Source organism: Prunus mume, linkage group LG4 (assembly GCF_029339155.1).
Source record: "Prunus mume cultivar Tortuosa linkage group LG4, ASM2933915v1, whole genome shotgun sequence".
Classification (NCBI taxonomy): domain Eukaryota; kingdom Viridiplantae; phylum Streptophyta; class Magnoliopsida; order Rosales; family Rosaceae; genus Prunus; species Prunus mume.
This window is the reverse complement of record NC_142701.1, coordinates 24,835,115-24,856,228: the sequence shown is the minus strand read 5'-3', so window position 1 is coordinate 24,856,228 and position 21,114 is coordinate 24,835,115. Positions and strand designations below refer to the sequence as shown.

Here is a 21,114-nt window from a genome sequence, read left to right as displayed (position 1 = left end):
CGCCGAAACTCCCGATGCCAAAGCTCACAAACTGTTAAACCTAATTCTCATGACACGTGTCACCACCGCGGCAACACAGAGTCCCACATCGGAAATCTACACCAACCTCCCACTTTCACTTCCCTATAAAAAGGGAACAGTACCTAGTAAGAGGGGTAACTACTTTTCCGCCTTTTACTATTACTCTGCAAAAGTTACCATTCTTAGTGACTTAAGCATCGGAGAGCCTTCGGCCGGCACACCACACCGGTGCGGAGCTTGACGATCGCTTCCCTATTTTGTCTTCGCAGCTAGCCTTTATTGAAAGCCCAGACCCTTTCCCTGCTGAAGGCAAACCCTTTTCTCTAAGTTGACCTCTCCGAAAAAGAGCATCAACACGTTGAACTTGAAAGCTGACGCTTTCTAATAGATGTCACGAAATTGTTTCTTTACTTGACGTTTTTTTAAAGACGTCAAAGTTATACTTCATTAGCTGACGTTTTTTTTTAATAAAATGTCAAGAAAACAGTTATATAGTTGACGTTTTTTAAAAAACGTCAAAATTTAGTAGAATAGTTGATGGTTTTTCAAGAAACATCAACTATGAAGTGTCAACTAAGGCATGTTTTCTTGTAGACTTCATTCTAGATTGTTCTAGTTTTACTTGTGCAATATTATTTCTATGAGCTGGGCTTTTACTTTTCTTGGGCTGCTTCATATGTTTGTGGGTTGGGGTTGATATTTTAACAGCACAACCAGAACGAATTTCAAACTAAAAATTTCAAACTCTTGATCCAACAAAAATTTTCAAACTCTTAACACTTTCAAAATACCCAGTCGCTCTAATCAGTGTAGCTAATCAGCCGGACCTCACCTATGACCTTCTGGATTGGAGTTGAACCTGAATTCACATTTTGACCAGAAAAGTTCAAAAAAGGAGCAACACATAACATTTATGGAACATGCATTACAATATTACAATTAAGAAATAATTAATTATTGTTCACCCTCCTTCTCATGTATAGGTCTGCCAGTGTTCACCATGACTTGTAAGGTAATAGCGGAATTTCATGTAATGATGAAGAAGGACCACCATCCAAACCTGGCCCTGTTCCAGTTGAACTTGAAGCAACATCCCAAGGCTCAATTGATTCAGTTCCAACATATTCAACCTCTTCATAATTTTGTCCACCATTAGAAGATTTATCTGACATTTGAATCCCCTCCAGCTCTGCCGTGACCTCTCTCATTGTAGGGCGGTTTCTTCCACTCAAATTCAAACATCTTCTTGCAAGGTTAGCAACTAATATGATATCTGCTTTAGACCCTCCTTTTACAACTTCAGCATCAAGAATTTCGAACAGGCGATCTAACTGCATCGAAGTAATGAAGTATGTGGCAAGACTTTTGCCTTCTTCTTGTGACCTTCTAAAAGAAATTGGTTTTTGCCCAATCAAGAGCTCAACAAGGACAACTCCAAAGCTATACACGTCACTTTTCTCCGTAAATTGGCTTGATTGAAAGTATTCGGGGTCCAAGTAACCAAATGTGCCGTGTACAAGTGTGGTGAGGTGAGTTTGGTCAATGGCAACTGATCTTGAAGTTCCGAAGTCAGCAAGTTTTGCTCTGTATTTTGTATCCAAGAGTATGTTGGTAGACTTGATGTCTCTGTGATAAACAGGAAAGGCAGCTGAAGCATGTAAGTAGGAAAGAGCTCCTGCAATTTCCATGGCAATTCGTAAGCGAACTTCCCATGTAAGTGGGAACTCCTCATTCTGCTCATGGATATACTGGGAAAGGTTTCCATTAGGTATAAATTCATAAACCAAAATGACTCCGTCTCCAAACCGTTGATGGCAATATACAAAAATATAATTGCAATTTGGATTGTAATTTGTAAGTATAATTTTTCCCAAACCAAATGTTTGACTATATGTTTGAGTTTAGGTTGTTACCGGTTGATGACCATATGTTTGATCATATTTTTCACATTAAATGAAATAACAAATTAAGTGACCATTTGTTTGACCATATTTTTCTTTTCTTTTTAAAGAGAAATCAACTCTGTTTAATTCCAAAATCGTATACTATGTACGATGATATATGCATGGCGTACCTATAATAAGGATAAATTTAGTATTCTTTTTGCGTTGGATAAATTCAGTGTACTTTTTGTCAGCGCAAACGTAATGACCAGGAACGTTCACACATTTGCTGTGGGGCCCGCATCGATGACCATTCATGCATTCATCAATATCTGAAATGTAATTTAGAAAGAGGAAAAAAAAAAAACAGAAACGGTACATTAGCAAATACAATAATACTATTGCACAACATCTATTGCAGACCACCCTCTCTAATAGGGTTTGAACCCCAATAATACCTCAAAAGGTTAAGAAAACAAACAAAACAAACGCAAAGAAAAATAAAACGCAGAGACGGAAGCTAGATATAGTTAATTACATACGTACCTTGACAAGTTTGAAGAAGATAGGGATTTCCTACAAAGCCTTCTCGGCAGAAACAATAAAGCGCTGAGCGATTGTTGGAATCAAAAGTGTAGATATTGCAGAAGGGTACAGCGTCAAATAAACTAGTAAAAAATGAAATAAAATTCTCTGTAACGTGTCTTCCAAATAATGCGAATGAAGAAGTAGAGTTGATTATATTCCATTCTAGCACCACAGGAACGTGGCTTCTACTCTTGACTGCATGAGCAGAAGATTTCTCAAACCAATCCTTGTCAACCAGAAACGCATAGTCGTCGCAATCCGCGTTTCGAGTTTCGCCTTTTGTATAGAATGGAGGCGCTCATCATAGTGAGATATGGAGGAATGGTAGTCTGGCAACAGTTGATACCAATATCACAGGAAGCATAGTTTTGATTACCACAAACTGACCTGCAGCCACCAACCACAAACTCAGCTGATTCCATCGTGGCAAGGAAGCCTCAACTAACCGCAGTGAATCTGTTTTTGTCCTGAGAGTAGACGAAAGGGCTGCCCGTCAAATTAGCCATTTTGTTACTTCCATTTCCGTTGCAAAAGAAGGTAACGGGGCTGTTCACTTGAAGCGTGCCTACCGTAGCCTCAAACGTGCCTCCAATAGAAATATTCAGCACCTCCAGTTGGGCTCGCTTCAAAAAAGGCTTAGAAGACTGGTTGCTGCACTTGATTTCAAACCAGTCGTCTAAGTAGCAATCTGCGCGTCCAATTCCAAAAGGGTAGGGGATCAAGACGCCTCCGCATTTCTCTTTGCAGTCCGGCTTCGCTTTCGGATAATAAACTTCTGGTGCTGCAGCAGCTGCACATGTATATATCATCAACAACACGAGGAATATTAATAATAAAATCATCATATGAAGTGCTTGCGATTGCATTGTTCCTATGCTCGGATGAAAGATTATCAAGCAAAAGTTTTCTTTGCAACTCAGTGCTTTGTACTATATATAATAAAGACAATTTGTCGACCGAAGAAAAGTGGGTTCGAATTGAAGGCTACTTTCCCTTTTGTAATGTGAGTGGAAATTGTAGGGTTCAGGGTTCAGGAAATGCAGTACATAAAAATAAAAAAAAAAAAAAAACCAAAAAACAAAAAAGTTGACTGACTTGCATATATTATCTTGTCGTTTTCAAGTAGATAAAAATGTTGTGAAATCAAATCAATGATTGCATATATAGCTGCCCTCAAGTCAATGATTACTAATCATAGAGCTCAGCAAACGTAACATTAATTAACTAAACAATATAATATTTTGAAAAAATAATGCAACCCTCCACTTGAAGAAACAAAGTTTTAAACTAAACAATAATATTTGGTTTTATTTTCACTGTATAAAGTCTAATGATTTTCTCGAGTGATCTAGTCATAATTAATTTTTATATATCCCTTGATTTGTGTTTAAATGGCAAACATTCAATTTAGCTATGATCTTCTTGGTTGAAACTCCAGTTGCATTCTGATCGGAAAAGTTGACTTGAGAAGCAGAAAAACATAACATATATGGAACATGCATTACAATATTACAATTAAGAAATATTTCATTATTGTTCAGCATGACATGGAAGGTAATAATGGAACTTCATTTGAAGTTTTTTCAAACACCTCCAGCTCTGCAGGTGACCTCTCTCATTATAGGACGCTTCATTCCACTCAAATTCAAACACCTCCTTGCTAGGTTAGCAACTGTGATGATATCTGCTTTAGACCATGTGGGAACACAAGGTTTGGCATCCAATCACAAGGTGTAACGTACTAACGTGGATAGTGGAATATTCCTTAGGTCAAATAATTGAGCTAATTAAATCTGATTTAATTAGCCAATTATTCCTGATTTACGATAGGAATATCTCCCCCCGATTTCCAACAAATCTTGGATCCAATTTCCAAAAAATCTCCTTTATATTATCTTATCATTTAAGGAAAAGAATAATTCCATTCCATATATTTATAGAGGGAGCTTCGGTTGAGAGTTCCCTCAAATATGCTAATTTGAGGAACACTCTTATAGGACTCGCTCCATATTTTATTTCACTAATCCAAACAATCTATTTTGTAGATATTCATTTAAATATATCTCTACAAAAACAAAAACAAAAACAAAAACAAAACAAAAAAAATCATTTGCATCCGATATTATTTGACCACTCAATTGAATTATTGAAATTTTTGTACTTTCTTGAAGTACCGTATTCATCGATTTTGCAGGACACAATTGGATGTCGAAACGGTTTCTGAATTGTCTAATTTTTTGCGAGAATGATTTATGAATGTAAACTTAAAAAATAGATAGTTTGGATCGTTAAAAAAAAAATTGTAGGGAACCCTAAAGGGTGTCCCTTAAATAAAATTATTTAAGGGATCCCTTAATAAAAAAGGATATATATATATATATATATGTCAAACCGTAATTTGCCACATAAGTCAAACTGTAATTTGTAGAGGAGTATGTCCTTTTAGGAAAATAGGCAAACAATATCCATATGTGATTGAATTCGTGTGAAAAGCCTCCATACTTGACTGCCATCTCAACTTGCTATAGTTTATGATCATAGTCGACTTAATGATGGAATTAAAAAGTTATAAAGCAAAAGTTTTATTTGCAACTTAGTGCGTGTACTGTATAATGAAGACCCCCCCTTGTCCATCGAAGAAAAGGAACAAACACTAGTGGTGGGTTGGAATGGAAATTGTAGAGGACTGGTAGTTGAAAATCCAACTGTTTCCTTCTCATTATTTCTAGCTACCCACAAATTAAAAAAGAAAAAGAAAAAGAAGTTGACTTGCTACTTGATTTGAGTCACTCGTGCAGTGCATGCTCAATTAATTATTGTGGCCATAACAAGACGAATCACCATGTGTTGACTTGAGATGTCATTGTCCAAAAATAAATTAAAATTGAAAAGTATTATTTAATTATTAATTTTTCTTCTGTCAATTTTTTTTTTTTTTTTTGGGGTTTCGAGTACACACAACTCCTTTAGCTGTATCAAGAGAGGAAAACTCTCTTAATTAAGAAAACTAAGCAATCCAAAATATATCTGAGAACCAAGTCTGAGTTTTAGACCTCTGAGTTCAGACCCAAAAAAAGCCTCTAAGTTCATCTTGTTTCCATTATTCTCTTCTCTCATCTTGCATAAAATCCAACACAACAAACAGAGCTAGAAAATTTCCTTAAGCTTACAGATAAGGTGATAGTCTAAAAGATGATTCCAAGTCCAAAAACCGAGAATATATAATTACAACAAATATTTGTTCACTGTGTATTGAAAAACAATAGCGGTTGTACATCGCATGAAGAACCTGTACCACCATCCGTACAAGCAACTGTTGATGAAGAAACAACATCCCACACCTCATTTATTTCCTGAGTTTGGACACATCGGACCTCTGGGAAAACTTGTTGAACATATGTCTCAGCTCTAACTGACAATTGAATTCCCTCCAACTCCACTGCTACTTCTTTCATAGTAGGACGATTCCTTCCATTCAAATTCAAGCATCTAACAGCAAGGTTAGCAACTGCTGTAATCTTTTCCTTTCTACCATCCTTCATAACTTGAGAATCAAGAATATCAAATAGAAGATTATTCTCCATGGAAAGCAGGAAATAAGTTGCTAGACTTCTGCTTTCTTGTGACCTCATAAAAGAAACTGGTTTTTGTCCAGTCAAGAGCTCAGCAAGGACCACGCCAAAGCTATAAACATCGCTCTTCTCTGTAAATTGGCTTGATTGGAAGTACTCCGGGTCCAGATAACCAAACGTTCCATGTACTAGTGTAGTGAGGTGCGTTTGATCAATGGAAACTGATCTTGAAGTCCCAAAGTCAGCTACTTTTGCTCTGTACTTTTCATCCAAGAGTATATTAGAAGACTTGATGTCTCGGTGGTAAATGGGAAAGGAAGCAGCTGAGTGTAAGTAGGAAAGAGCTCCTGCAACTTCAATGGCAATTCGTAAGCGCATTTCCCAGGTAAGAGAAAACTCCTCATCTGGGTGATGAATATACTGAGAAAGCGTTCCATTGGGTATGAATTCATAAACCAAAAGGGGGACTTCAGTCTCTAAACAACACCCCAATATTTTAACGACATTTCTGTGAATAATCTGTGAAAGAATGACAATTTCATTAATAAATTGTCCGACTTCTCCTCCATCAACTATTTTTGACTTCTTGACAGCAACAATTCTTCCATCTGACAACATTCCTTTGTAAACAGTACCTTGACCTCCTTGACCAAGAATTCTATCTATACTGAACTTGTCTGTGGCTTTGTCTAAATCCTTTGAACTGAACAACTTAATTTTCTCAACATTAACTTCACCAGAAGATAATTGCTTCTCCAACAACAAACCTCCATTTTGTTTAAAAAACTTTTGCTTGCGTTTGATATCCTTCCTCCTCTTTATAACTTTGTGCGACCACCAAGCTCCAATGAGTAGAAACAAGAGTCCAATCACACCGCCAGCAACTGAGTAGCTCAAAATGATACAAATATTGATAACGTGAAGAAGAATTTTTTATTTTTTTTTTGGTTTGTGTGACAAATATGTCTATAATGTCAAATTTTCCACCAAAGGGCCCAAAGTTTAATTCATTAAAGTGCATTGGCATACCTAAAACACCCACGTTAATCCGTCGTATTGGTCGTGGATCCGGCTGGTAGCATACAAAGTGCCCTGGAAGGTTTCTACAAATGCCCGGACCACATCTATCGGGGTTGTCACATTCGTTTATATCTGGAATATATAACGACAAGTGGAAAATGGGGGAAAAAAAGAAGAAAGAAGGGATGGTTAATTATAAATGGTACACAACTCCGGAGAATTTCTTCAGGTATCTACAAAATCAATCAAGGAAATCCAAATGAATATCCATAGCTCATACAGTTGTACTCATCGTTTACCTTCGTTGGTCGAAGAATTTAATTAATTACAAACAATAAAAATTAGGGTAACGTACAAATCAGTACTGAAAAAAGGAATTCTCATAATTTGAGCATGACTTTTGATTTGGACATATACAATGGTAGGCTTGCGTACCTTGACATCCATGAAGAAGATAGGGGTTTCCTTGATAGCCCTTTTTGCAAGAACATCGCTGAGATGGGTAGCAGTTCATGTTTTGATGGGAAATGTTATATGTTCCATATATATCCTGTTCAGAATATTGATTCAACCAATATTCCAGCACTACAGGGACGTTGTCCATGTCCACAATGGTAGAGATATTTGTTGACATAAACCAATCGCGGTCTACCAGGAAGGCATACTTGCATTCCTTTTCACTGTCACTACCGTTTAGCATTGCTCCAAAACTAGTATTGAAGAATGAAAGACCTCCCAAAATGGTGGTCTGGCAGCAGTGCAAACCACTACAGCTGTTATTTGGAAAGATAGTACTAAGACTGTGAGTAATATTATCACAAATGGAATAGCACCCACCAAGTGGGCTCCCCTGATTTGTCATCAAGGCAATTACCTCACAACCGATTGAAGTGAATCTGTTGCTCTGGGAAAACACAAAAGGGCTTCCAAGCAAGTTGGGTGCCTGGCGGTCGCTTTTCTTGTTATTGCAATTAGAGAAGGTGATTGCGCTTGTGACTGTAAGTGTGCCTCCAAGAGAAATTTCCAGCACCTCTAACCCAGTCCGGTTCAAGAAAGCCTTCGGAGGGCTGGCTGAGTTGTCGCATATTATTTGGAACCAATCGTCCAGGTAACAACCTGCTCCAATTCCGAAAGGATACGGGATTTGAGTGATGTTTCCGCATTGCGACAAACAATTTGGTTTTGCCAAGGATGCTTCTGATGCTACTGCTAGTAGTGCATTACTCATAGACCACAAGAACAGAGTGATATGAAGTAGCAACTGGCAAACCATCATGTTTCTTCTTCCTTCTCTTTAATTACCTGTCTGCCTGCCTAGTAGGAAGCTTGGAATTAGAACTTAGCTAGCAAAGCAAAACGCTCATTCTTGAGCCTAAGCTTTCTCTCGGATAATACTAAAAGAAAATAAGGAAGGTGCAGAGATAGTTAATATTACCTCCTGGCAACTTCTGCAGCTGCTAGGCAGAAATATATTAATGCCATATCATTGACCTATGAGTAGTACTGTTACAAGTCAAGTCCACTAACTACGACAAATTATTCAGGTTTACCATTTCTTCTTCAGAAGAAAAAACAAACACACTGGAGCAAGAAGTTTGAGGTGAACTTTCTTTGCAATGTGTTTGGGAGCTTTATTACACCTAAAATGGACCCCACAAAATGACAAATATTCATACTTTTTATAAATCATTTACTAACTCTTGTATATTTCTTTGCTTTGTCTATTGACCAACTTGTAGAGTATCTCACACGGAAGGATCGATGAAAAGTTAGCTTAAAAGTCTAAGAGATGTAGGGCCTCTTCGCACATGACCAATTAGTTTAGGGTTTAATGCTCATACTCTATGCCCTACATAAAGGATTAGTAGAATTGAAGGGAATCAATTGTTGTCTAGGATCTAGGATTTATGTTATGATTGAGCTGTGTGGAAAAAGTAAACCTAAGCAGCCCTTCTCTTTTTTGTCCCTAGACTTTTTTGAAATGGGTTTGGTTTGGTTTTCATTTTGCATCAATAATATGTGAGATTGAGGGATTTGAATGCTCTGTTTCTATTAGCTGGGTCGGCGCTGGGAGGGTATGTTGGGGTGGGTCTCCGTAGGTTGGGTTGGAGAAGGTGGCCAAGTAAATTTTGTAATGGTAGTTCTTTTTAATTTTAAATTATTAGAATATGTAATTGTATCTCTATCTATGTGGAGGTGGGCTCCACTTGCCACGTCATCAAAGTTAAATAGACTTTTGAATGGAGATGACGGCAGGGGGTAAAGTGGGTCACCAAACATTGGTCAAGAGATGAAAATGAGTCATTTTGAGTTTTGGCCCGGGGGTAGGGGGGGTTAAATGAAATTTGATTGAAGTTTCAGGGAGCATTAATGTAATTAAGCATAGATTTTAAAGCAAAAGTTTTCTTTGCAACTTAGTGCTAGTACTGTATAATGAAGACCCCCCCCCTGTCCATCGAAGAAAAGGAACAAACCTTCATTATATGTTAGAAATGTTGGTGTACTTAGCTTTCAAGCAATTAATTTACGCGTCCTGTTTTCAGTGCGATCTGTTTCAGTTATGAGGCTGACAATGAGCATAGTTGCAACTTAGTCCATTGATGCTAGACGAGACACATCATTCTCTATTTCTCTCGGATAGTTCGCACTTAGCTGCTAGTTGGATAATGTGATAGTTGATGCATGCTTGACCATCTATGTGATTAGAAAATGTGATCTTCTAGCATTACTCCAACTATAAATAATCTCTCATTTCTTGGGGATCCCCTAGTTTTCCCTCCTTTTTCCAGAGGGTGCATAGAGAATCTATACTAGCGAATAACCTCCCTTGTGAGCTGTTACTGCCAACTTATTTTGGAGTTGCTCAACTCTGTACCTCACGCTAACACTATCCCGAGTTTTCCTTTTAGCATCTTTTGATCCCCTTCTCATTACATAATTTATCAAAAGAACGGCCTCACTTTAGGACTGATTACGAGAAATCAATAGATGATGATATATGGTTGCTCTGAGTGAGTCCCATTATAGTTGTCTAGCTATGTGTTTAACCATATGCTTTTTTTTGTTTTTGAGTCGCTCATGCAGTGCATGCTGAGTTAATTATATTGTGGCCATAGCAAGACGAATCACCATTTGTTGAGTTGTGAGGTCATTGTATTTTTACTGTATAACCAACACAAGCGAAGCCCCAAGACAGGTTCCATTAGGCGATAGTCTAAAATCTTCTAACGCCATCTAAAGTATAGTTTAATACAAGAAATATTTTTCGAGTGTGACTTAAACGGCAAATAATTAATTAATTAGTGGTGATTATACTCTCCAAACCGATTTCTCTTGACCAGCCAAAATATTCAAAACACTCTGTTGATATAATCATAATTAATATTGAGTGATTTGTGTTTAAATGGAAACCGTTCAGTTAGTTTTGCTAATCAGACACTATGATCTTCTTGGTTGAAACTGCAATCACATTCTGATCAGAAAAGTTAAGGAAGGAGAAAAACATAACATATGTGGAATAGAACAAGCATTAGAATATTACAGTTAAGAAATATTTAATTATTGTTCAGCGTGACATGAAAGGTAATAGTGGAACTTCATGTGATGATGAAGCAGGACCACCATCCAAACCTGGCTTTGTGCCTGTTGAGCTTGAAACGACATCCCAAGGCTCAATTGATTCAGTTCGAACATATTCAACTTCTTCATAATTTTGTTCAACAGTTGAAGTTTTTTCTAACATTTGAATCCCTTCCAGTTCTGCCGTGACCTCTCTCATTGTAGGGCGCTTCCTTCCACTCAAATTCAAACACCTCCTTGCAAGGTTAGCAACTGTGATGATATCTGCCTTAGACCCTCCTTTTACAACTTGAGCATCAAGAATTTCAAACAGGCGATCTAACTGCATCGAAATGATGAAGTATGCGGCTAGACTTTTGCCTTCTTCTTGTGACCTTCTAAAAGAAATTGGTTTTTGTCCCGTCAAGAGCTCAACAAGGACAACCCCAAAGCTATACACGTCACTTTTCTCCGTAAATTGGCTTGATTGAAAATATTCAGGGTCCATGTAACCAAATGTGCCGTGTACAAGTGTGGTAAGGTGAGTTTGGTCAATGGCAACTGATCTTGAAGTTCCAAAGTCAGCAACTTTTGCTCTGTATTTTGCATCCAAGAGTATGTTGGTAGACTTGATGTCTCTGTGATAAATGGGAAAGGCAGCTGAAGCATGTAAATAGGAAAGAGCTCCTGCAATTTCCTTGGCAATTCGTAAGCGAACTTCCCATGTAAGTGGAAACTCCTCATTCTGCTCGTGGATATACTGGGAAAGGTTTCCATTAGGTATAAATTCATAAACCAAAATGGGAACCTCCGTCTCTAAACAGCAACCCAATAGTTGAACCACATTTCTGTGGTTGATTGTGAAAGAATCACAACCTCATTGATGAAACCTGAAAGTTGGCTTTCATCCACTATTTTAGATTTTTTCACAGCTACAATTCTACCATCAGCCAGCATGCCTTTGTAAACAGTACCTTGGCCTCCCTGGCCAAGAATTCTATCAGTATTGAAATTGTCAGTGGACTTCTCTAACTCCTTTGACTTGAACAACTTAATTTTCTCTACATTAACTTCACCTGAAGATAATTGTTGTTCTAACAATAAGCCACCATTTCGTTTGAAAAAAATTCCTTGCGTTTAATTCTCTTTCTTTTCTTTAGGACTTCATGTACCCACCAATGCAGCAATCAGCAGTAACAACAGTCCCACACCCACTCCAAGACCTGCATAACTAAACTAAGTGATGATGGAAGTATTGCTAATATCAAAAGTTTGTAGACTACGTTTGTGACAGAGTTGCCTTAACTACTTCATTGTGCTCTGTTTCGATTTTGAAAATGTCCTTTTGAATATGTTGAACTAGACATCGATAAGGATCGTTTAAGAACCCTTTCTTGTAAACTGGTGTTGTATATAACTTGGTTGATTATATAAACTCGAATCATGTGCGACTACCAAAAATCAAAGTGTGTATTTCTAGTTATCGCACAATTTCAGTTCTAAGGTTCTAAAAAATTGGGTTTGAACTTTCAGGCGTCCAATTCATGTTGGTATTTGCGTCGAGTAAAACTTACACGACATTATCCTGTTGCCTGCATATTGGTTGCCTTTCGTCTTATGCATTATTGGCATGGCATAGTCATCTTTGATATATGAAATAATTGCAAGACTGGAAACATACCTATAAGAATCAGTTTGATCCTTTGTCTTTCCACCCACTCGGTGTATCCATGTAGCATGTATACGTCCCATAATAGTTCATAACAATGAGGGGCCCCAGGCCCACATCTGTTTTGATCTGTGCATTCATCAATGTCTGCAATGTAGAGACAAGAAAGCAAATGAAAATCATGGTGAAAGATTATCACGAAATACAAACCAACAAAGCTGACTAAAATGCGATAATTTGGTGCATGGTAAACAAAAGTGTGGAACAGATGACAAATTGTTAATTAATTTGTGCATGTGTTTGAAATTTGTATTGAAATTTTTTGAGAGATGCTAGATGATTTGTTTACCGTGACAAGGTCGTTGAGCCAAGATAGGCATTTCCCTCAAAGCCCCGAGGACAGGAACATACAAGGCTTTGGCCGAGTGGAAGTGGAAGTGACATTTTGTATTTTGCAGGTGGGTGTTGGGTCATCATAAGCCCTGGAATCATGTTGTGGAATGAATCTCTGAAATAATCGTAATGAAGTATCGTCCAAGCTAAGCCAATCTAGCACCACCGGAACGCTGTCCATATCCTTTAGGACACTAAAATTGGATGCCATAAAATTGTTCCTAAACCAGTCTTGGTCAACCAAGAATGCATATATATCCTTGCATGCCCTTGCTCTTCTATCATCTTCTATATCAGTATTGATGACACTGAGATGCGGTGGGATGCTAGTCTGGCAACAGTTGACACCGATTTCACAATCTTCAGGGCTTATGCTAGTCCCTTCACAAATTGACCTGCATCCTCCAACAAGATACTTTTCTGAGCTCACCAAGGCAAGGTAGCCACAACTCACTGCTGTGAATTTGTTGTGTTTCCCAGAGTATACGAAAGGGCTTCCACTCAAATTCGCGGGTTGCTGACCTTTGTATTCGCCGCAGAAGAAAGCAATGGGGTTTTTAACTCGAAGCGTGCCATTAGCATAAACGTTTAGCACTTCCAACTGGGCACGCCTCAAGTAAAGCTTGTGAGGGCTGTTACTAGATGACTGGTTGCACACCATTTCGAACCATTCGTCAAAGTAACAATCTTTATGAGGTCCAATGCCGAAAGGGTATGGGATGCTAATATCTCCGCAATGTGTTGCACAATTATGCTTTGCCACTGGTGTTTCAGCTCCCGATGCTGCTGTTGTAGTAGTTGAGGTCCATAACAGCAGAACGAATAGTACCAGATGAACTAGCAAATCATATTGCATCTTGTCATGCATTCCTCTGTTTCCTCCTCTGTTTCTTCCAAGTTATTGTTTGCTAAGAAGAATACATATGTAGCTTGCTTTCTTACTCTACGTATGTAATGAGAAATGGAAAAGTGAAAGATTCTAAGACAAAAATTTTATTTGCAACTTGGTGCTTGTATTATAGAAATCCCTTCACGATAGAAGAAAAGAGAACAAGTGGTTCGTATTGAAGTCGTCTTGTTGTAATGTGTGCGGAAACTGCATATATAGAGACGCCATGCTTGACTGGTTGTAGAGAATTGAAGTGTTTCTTTCTCTTTCTATCTACCCACGAAATAAAAATTAAATGAAAAGATAATGCTGTTGACGAGCTACTTGACTTATGTCACTCACAAAAGAAAATGCAGTTGAGTTGATGGTAATTATGCCACGTAGTATGAATTACAAAAAAGTGAGAGGTCACTGTCCGAAAGCAAAATAAAATTGATAAGTCTTCTTTAGTCTTTTGAGGTACATAAATGTCTCATATGTCAAAAAGTATTGGAAGTTTTTGACGTTGTTCTAACTCCCATTTTCGATCCATCAAACACGGTTCGAGGCTTCACTTTAGTCACATTTTTAACGGGTATGTAATTAGTTCATAGTCATGGTCATTAAGCCAAAAGAAATCGAATTTGTGTTTTCCTTCTTGTTTATTTATGCGGAATTCAAAACTTACAGTAGCATACATTACAGAACATTATATTCCGAAAGAACATGTGATTGCCTACAACATTAACTGAAACACACATTACAACAATAGTTTGATCACCATGTTTTCACAGATAATTGTGGAAGTTCGAGTAATGATGAAGTAGGATCATCACCATCACGATCCCAAGCTGACCATCCTGTTCCTGTTGAGCTTGAAACAGCACCCCATTGCTCAATTGATTTATGTTCGACAAATTCCACACCTTCATAATTTTGTTGAGTATTAGAGGATTTTTCTGCCATTTGAAGTGCCTCCAACTCCGCTGTGACCTCTCTCATTGTAGGTCGATTCCTTCCATTCAAATTCAAACATCTTCTTGCAAGGTTAGCAACTACCCTGATCTCTATTTCAGAGCCCTCCTTCAAAACCAGAGCATCAACAATGTCTAACAGACGATCTTCCTCCATCGATGTAATGAAATATGCAGCAAGACTTCTGTATTCTTTTTCTTTCGCTGAGCTTGTTACCAAAGAAATGTGTTTTTCTCCAGTCAAGAGCTCAACAAGGACTACTCCGAAGCTATAAACATCACTTTTCTCTGTAAATTGGCTTGACCGAAAGTATTCCGGGTCCAAATAACCAAACGTTCCATGTATAACTGTGGTCAGGTGAGTTTGGCCTATGACAATTGATCTCGAAGTTCCAAAGTCAGCAACTTTTGCTCGGTACTTTTCGTCCAAGAGTATGTTTGTAGACTTAATGTCTCTGTGATATATGGGAAAGGAAGCTGCAGAGTGTAAGTACGAAAGAGCACCTGAAATTTCCAAGGCAATGCGTAAGCGCATTTGCCATGTAAGTTGAAACTCTTCAATCTGTCCTTGGATATACTGATAAAGAGTTCCATTGGGTATGAATTCATAAACCAAAAGAGGAACTTCAGTCTCTAAGCAACAACCCAGTATTTTAACCACATTCCTGTGGTTGATTTGTGAAAGAATCACAACTTCATTGATGAATTCTGAAAGTTGGCCTTCATCAACTACTTTAGACTTTTTTACAGCAACGATCCTACCATCCGTCAACATTCCTTTGTAAACAGTACCTTGTCCTCCTTGACCTAGAATTCTATTGACGTTAAAATTGTCAGTGGATTTCTCTAACTCTGTTGATTTGAACAACTTGATTCTCTCAACATTAACTTCACCAGATGATAACTTGCTGTTCTAACAACAAACCGCCATTTCGTTTGAAAAACTTCTTCTTATTTTTAATGTCATTCCTTTTCTTTATGAGTCTGTATCCCAGCCATAGACCAATAAGTAGCAATATTAGTCCAAGACCCGCGCCAAGACCTGGACAATTCATGAAACATCAACATTGAGAAACACCAACTGATGTGGCAATTTCTTATATGCTATAAATAAATAAAGACCAAAAGCGGGCTCAAAGTAAAAACAAATGAACCACTGTCATTTCATTTGGTGTCCAAAAGCTAATGTAATAACGTCGTGTGGCTCTTGCGTTGAACTTTCTTTTATCCTCATATACAATAATTATTCAGAGACTCTTTCATTTTAAAGTTATAGTATGTTTGATGGTTAATTTATACTCTAGAATGGCCTGTACATTCAATAGCTGTTTTATATTTTTGTAATTATAATGACTCATACCCGAAAGGCTTTAAGCTTTGAGGCCGCATAAGGCATAAAACGCCTCACCCTAGCGCCTCGCCTTTCAAAACATTGGTAAAAACAAATGAACCACTGTCATTTCATTTGGTGTCCAAAAGCTAATGTAATAAGTCTGTGGCTCTTGTTGAACTTTCTTTTATCCTCATATACAATAATTATTCAGAGACTCTTTCATTTTAAAGTTATAGTATGTAGAATATTATTGGCAGTGGTACGCATTTTATTCACGGAGCAGTGGTACCCCCCATAGTCGTTCACACACTTGCTTCCGGCCAAGCATATGGTGGGTTGTACGAGCATTCATCAATGTCTGAAATATAGCGTCAAAAAGAGAAAAGGAAATGATGGTGAAAGATCATGCTTGAAATTCTTGCATAATTGTTAGATGTAAGACCATCTTTTTTCAAGGCCATAGTGATTTAACTTTTACATTGAGTTAAAATTAACATACACCAAATCTTATCTCAATTTTTTAAACCCCACATTTCATTTGTTTATATCCAGATAATTTTGAATCTCATTCATTTATAAAAAGCAAGCAACGACTCCCCGTGTTATGTGTCCTGCGTGTGTTTGTAACATAAAGAATTTGTACATGTTAGCCCTTGGGGTTAGCCCAAGTGGCGAGGAGATGGAAAAATGAGTTAGAATTGCGCATGTTATAATGATTTGAAAATCTTACCATGGCAAGATTGTCGAAGATAGGGATTTCCTTCGAAGCCTTCCGGGCAGTGACAGTAAAACGATGCGGCCATATGCCGTGGTGAAAAAGAATAAGTGGAAGTTTCATCGACCTTACAATAAGGTGTTGGATCATGCCGCCTGGAACGATTTCTTTCACCATGAATGAAGCTAGTGAACAGTAGATCGGTTACATTATTATCATACTGTAAGGCTCATTCTAGCACCACAGGGACCTTCTCCATCGCCTGGACGGCTCTTGATGAAGTGTTGTCAAACCATTCCCTGTCAACCAGGAACGCATAGTTAATATTTTTCTCATAGATATAGTCTGTTGGAGGGTAGTCCGTACAATCTATAGCCGATGCGTTTGCATATAGAATGTGAGTGGTGACGGAAGTGAGGTTCGGTGGAATTGTAGTTTGGCAACAGTTAATACCATCGCAGCCATCATAGTTTGACCTACCCTTTTGAAAGCTATCACAAATGGACCTGCACCCACCAATGATTTTATCGGCAACAGCAACCATATCATCGTCATTTGAGCTTGTCACAACGGCAAGGAAGCCGCAACTCACTGCAGTGAATATGTTGTGCCTCTGAGAGAACACAAAGAAGCTTCCCGTCAAATTTGCCAGCAGTTGGTGACTTGTTTTTCCCTTCTTGGTGTTGCACAGAAAAGTGACGGGGCTGTTAACGCGAAGCGTGCCATTGATAGAAATGTTGAGCACCTCCAGTTGGGCACGCCGCAAGAACGGCTTGTGCCCAGTAGACTTGTTGCAGTCTATTTGAAACCACTCGTTTAAGAAACAATTGGTGCTTGGTCCAATGCCAAAAGGGTAAGGGATGCTCACACCTCCGCATAGCGTTGTGCAATTAGGCATTGCTATGGGCGGGGCTTCTGCTCTTGATGCTGCTTGTGCAATACTTATGTGCCAGAGGCAAAAGAGAAGAATGAAAATCATGTGTTGATCTAACAGTATTGTCATTCTCTTATTGTAGGGTGTGTGCGATCTGCCTTACCACAGCAGCTCATACATTTCTTTTATAGTTGAAAACAAAAACACAGCATCCAACTACTACATTAATATATAAAGCTTTTCTTATTCTCAACTACCAGCTGCCATCTCTGACTTTTTAGATTAACTTAACTCTTACCCATTAATATATAAAGGTTTTCTTATTCTCAATTAGCAGCTGCCATCTCTGACTTTTTAGATTTTCTAAACGTAATTTTCAAAAATTAATTCTCATATCTTCTTCTTCGTCTCTGAATCAATCTGTTGATCGCAGGAGTAGCTAGCTAGCTAGTAAAGAGTTTGCAAGGGAAATTTTGGAGATATTATAAGGCCATCTCCAACCATGAGGTCAAACTCAAATTTTAGGATTATAGCCCCAAAAACCTTCTCCAACCATGTATAATGAGGGGTGGTAATTTGGGTGAAACTGAAATCTTGGGTGGAATTTGGCCCAACTTTCCAGTCCAGGTGGAATTTCTGTGGGCACCAAGTTGAAGCCAACTTGTGCAGCATGTGAAGGAATGACAAGACAAAGCAAATTTGTTGGACACGTGGAAGGCTCACATCAAAGGGACGTTGGAATCCAACAGCTCCCTTTGAAAACCAATTATGCATCTACTTGTTCTTTTTTTAATTCTTTATATAATCTTTTGGAGCCTTTAAAAGCTGGCCACGTGTAAAGCAATGGGAACCAACTTTTTGTCATTTTTCAAGCTTTCTCAAATAGATATAAACAGCCCATATATTTTTTCAACTTGATTTTTAACGAGAAAAAGAAGATCCAATGATCAAAATAAAATCAAATGGTTAAAATAATATTTTTAATTTATCTAAATGAGATCCCACTCTCAAACTCTACAATCATTCTCATTTTAATTTTAAGCGAAAAAAAATGTTATGTTTATGGAATTTTAATTTTTTTAGATTAAAATGTTTAGAAAATTAATTCACAAATGTTGAAACAAAAATAATGTCAAGAAAAATTAATGACCAAAAAAAAATTAAGAGTTAATCATTCTTAAACAATTTAATAAAGAGTCCGCAAGGTTGAGGAAAAAAAATTTGAGTCCTAAAAATACATGAATAGTTGTATTTTGAAGAGTGGAAATTTGAGTTTAACCCCAACATGGTTGGAGATGGCCTGAGATTTCCTTCTCTTTCTTTAGATTTATAGCTAGCTAGAAGTGTGAGTCGTGACCTTATCGTGATCTTGTGCCAAATATTAACCCCATATAAAATAACCTATTTACTGCATACCTTTTGCCAGTGTAAAATGACATTGAAAAATAATGAAGGCATGGGGAGCTTTGTGGAAGTTTTGGTCACAAGAAGCCATCACAGATTGTCTCACTCTAGTTGTTTTCTCCGAAATTATTACCGTATAACTTCCAAATAGATTAATACATACGAAAGGTACTTCTACGCGCCTTGGGTTGAATATAAGCGGGCACAAATGAGTAAGGTACTTTTCTTTTGTAGTTGTTGGAACACTTCGACTTTTCATTATGAGACACAATCCCTCCAAACGGGTCCTTTTAGTAGTATAAATACTGCAGCACATTGAGTAATTGATAGAGTTTTTACTTCATGTCATTTATGCCACGCACTTGCGCAAGAGAAGCATGTATATATCTCAAATATAAAAGGCCATGCATCGGTTATATAAAGTTACCTATCATTATAATATAGGAGAGTTCACCAACTTTGGCTTCTCCATAAATCCTAGCCACATGTGTGTGGCATGCTCTAGGCAATTGGGAATAGACGGCTTTGCCTCCAGTTCCAATGTTTTATTCAAACAATGCCATCTTTTTGAAATTAATTAAAAAATATTCTCTATAAAAGCTCATTTTCATCCCGTATCACCTTTTTATCACTTTTTTTGTCATCTGAAATTGATCTTTACTCTCTCTAAATTTTGCTTTCTTCTTCTTCTATACTCTGCTCTATCTGAGATGACACTCCAAATTGCCTTCTTCTTTACTTCTTATTCTTCTCTTCTCTGATATGCTCTATCTGAGATGAAATCCCAATTTTGCATATTCTCTCTCTCTCTCTCTCTCTCTCTCTCATTGATTCCCAACCTTAATTCCCAATTCTCCATGTTCTTCTTTTCCTAGATCCAAAGACCCATCTTCCTCATCCACACCATCACCGCAAGCACAACCAACGGGTTTGCGAACCTAATTTATGATATTTGTTCTTGAAATGGCTGGGCTGGCATTGATGATCGTTAAATATTTATTTGAAATAGAAGCATTTATTTGTTTGAAACTCAGCAAAAACTTTCCACTGCAAACTTGAAAAAAAAAGAGGTGATATGACAACAATAAAATAGTAATACGATGACAATAACAGGGCAACAAAAAAACTCCATACTCCCAACTATATAATTTTATGGAAAATGCTAGAGGCACCAACTCTCTAATAGGCGTGGGCCCCACCTCTATTAGAGAGTTGGTGTCAAATAAAGTTGGTGCCTCTAGCACCACCCTAATTTTATTTCCAAGACATACTTCCAAAACAAATGTGATACGACGACAATAGACATACAAATGTAAATAAAAAGGTAAAATACAAGCAATACACATGGAATAGGAGAGCAATAAACATACACCGACTTGAGCTTTTATACTTCAGCCACTACTTCTGTTTTCTCCTAACTTGATCTACATATATCTCATATTTATTCTAGATATTTGTCTAGATATTTCTAGTGGTAACCGACATTATCACTTTGTTTTTAAACTTCTAGTGCTTTTAGAATATTGTAGAGATTGCTCCTCAAAATGGGCTGAGCTGGGTTGTTTATCAATGGGCTGATAAAGTGTTAATGGTAACGGGACAATTTTGTCTTAAGAAGATAGAATCAAGTTTTAGACTCGACCATATTTTGATTTTTCTAAAACTTCTCTTATATTGTTTGAGTTATTCTATGCATTTAATTTGGTATATATTGGCATGAATTAACTTCCGATTTTCCATGAATATACGAATTAAATCCTTTATTTTCTGACAGTAGTTTGTGTGGAAATTATGTGCAAAATTTAAATTGTAGCTGCCAAACTTGACCTATAACAGGGGATTCAAATGTACGTTTAAAGTACATATTTGAGATACACGAATCTTCTTCTTTTCAAACATGTTATTTAAATCAAAATATATCAATATAAATCCCTCAATGGAAGCTCTATATATATATATATAGAAATATACTTGTATGACTCATATCAGTGTCACAATATATTAAGCCAACGGTCCACGAGACAGGACAATGAGCTAGTCATTAATCAGGCTAGCATTTGCTCTCAAAGATGATATAGTTGCAGCTAAAGACCATTGCTTACCTTAAGTTCTTCTATTACGTAACATTTAGTTCTGAGTTCCTATGCTGATTTAGCCACACGAAACCAAATTTTGGCTTCTTGTTTATTTGTGTGAGCTTCATAACTTCAAAGCTAGTAGCATTTTTTGCTAGCAACATGCA

General features: G+C 37.5%; 1 protein-coding gene and 3 pseudogenes across 4 annotated transcripts; all 4 read right to left on the bottom strand.

Annotated features, from left to right (window-relative positions):
• Positions 1–906: 906 nt before the first annotated feature.
• Positions 907–3,445, bottom strand: LOC103328962 (wall-associated receptor kinase-like 8; annotated as a pseudogene). The gene is made up of 4 exons (XR_016126137.1): positions 2,451–3,445; positions 2,068–2,236; positions 1,014–1,908; positions 907–964 (listed from the first exon to the last, which is right to left on the bottom strand). The product of XR_016126137.1 is annotated as a wall-associated receptor kinase-like 8 (transcript).
• A 2,107-nt stretch (positions 3,446–5,552) lies between these two features.
• Positions 5,553–8,537, bottom strand: LOC103329056 (wall-associated receptor kinase-like 1). Its single transcript, XM_008231490.3, has 3 exons — positions 7,520–8,537; positions 7,094–7,216; positions 5,553–6,948 (listed from the first exon to the last, which is right to left on the bottom strand). Exons 1-3 carry the CDS (start codon positions 8,358–8,360, stop codon positions 5,735–5,737), a joined length of 2,178 nt encoding a protein of 725 aa, XP_008229712.3. The 5' UTR covers positions 8,361–8,537; the 3' UTR covers positions 5,553–5,734.
• Positions 8,538–10,569: 2,032 nt separating this feature from the next.
• On the bottom strand, positions 10,570–13,801 carry LOC103328961 (wall-associated receptor kinase-like 22 pseudogene; annotated as a pseudogene). Its single transcript, XR_016126136.1, has 3 exons — positions 12,723–13,801; positions 12,324–12,458; positions 10,570–11,865 (listed from the first exon to the last, which is right to left on the bottom strand). The product of XR_016126136.1 is annotated as a wall-associated receptor kinase-like 22 pseudogene (transcript).
• Positions 13,802–14,195: 394 nt separating this feature from the next.
• LOC103328964 (wall-associated receptor kinase-like 1) lies at positions 14,196–17,639 on the bottom strand (annotated as a pseudogene). The gene is made up of 3 exons (XR_016126292.1): positions 16,610–17,639; positions 16,137–16,237; positions 14,196–15,606 (listed from the first exon to the last, which is right to left on the bottom strand). The product of XR_016126292.1 is annotated as a wall-associated receptor kinase-like 1 (transcript).
• Between the last annotated feature and the right edge of the window lie 3,475 nt (positions 17,640–21,114).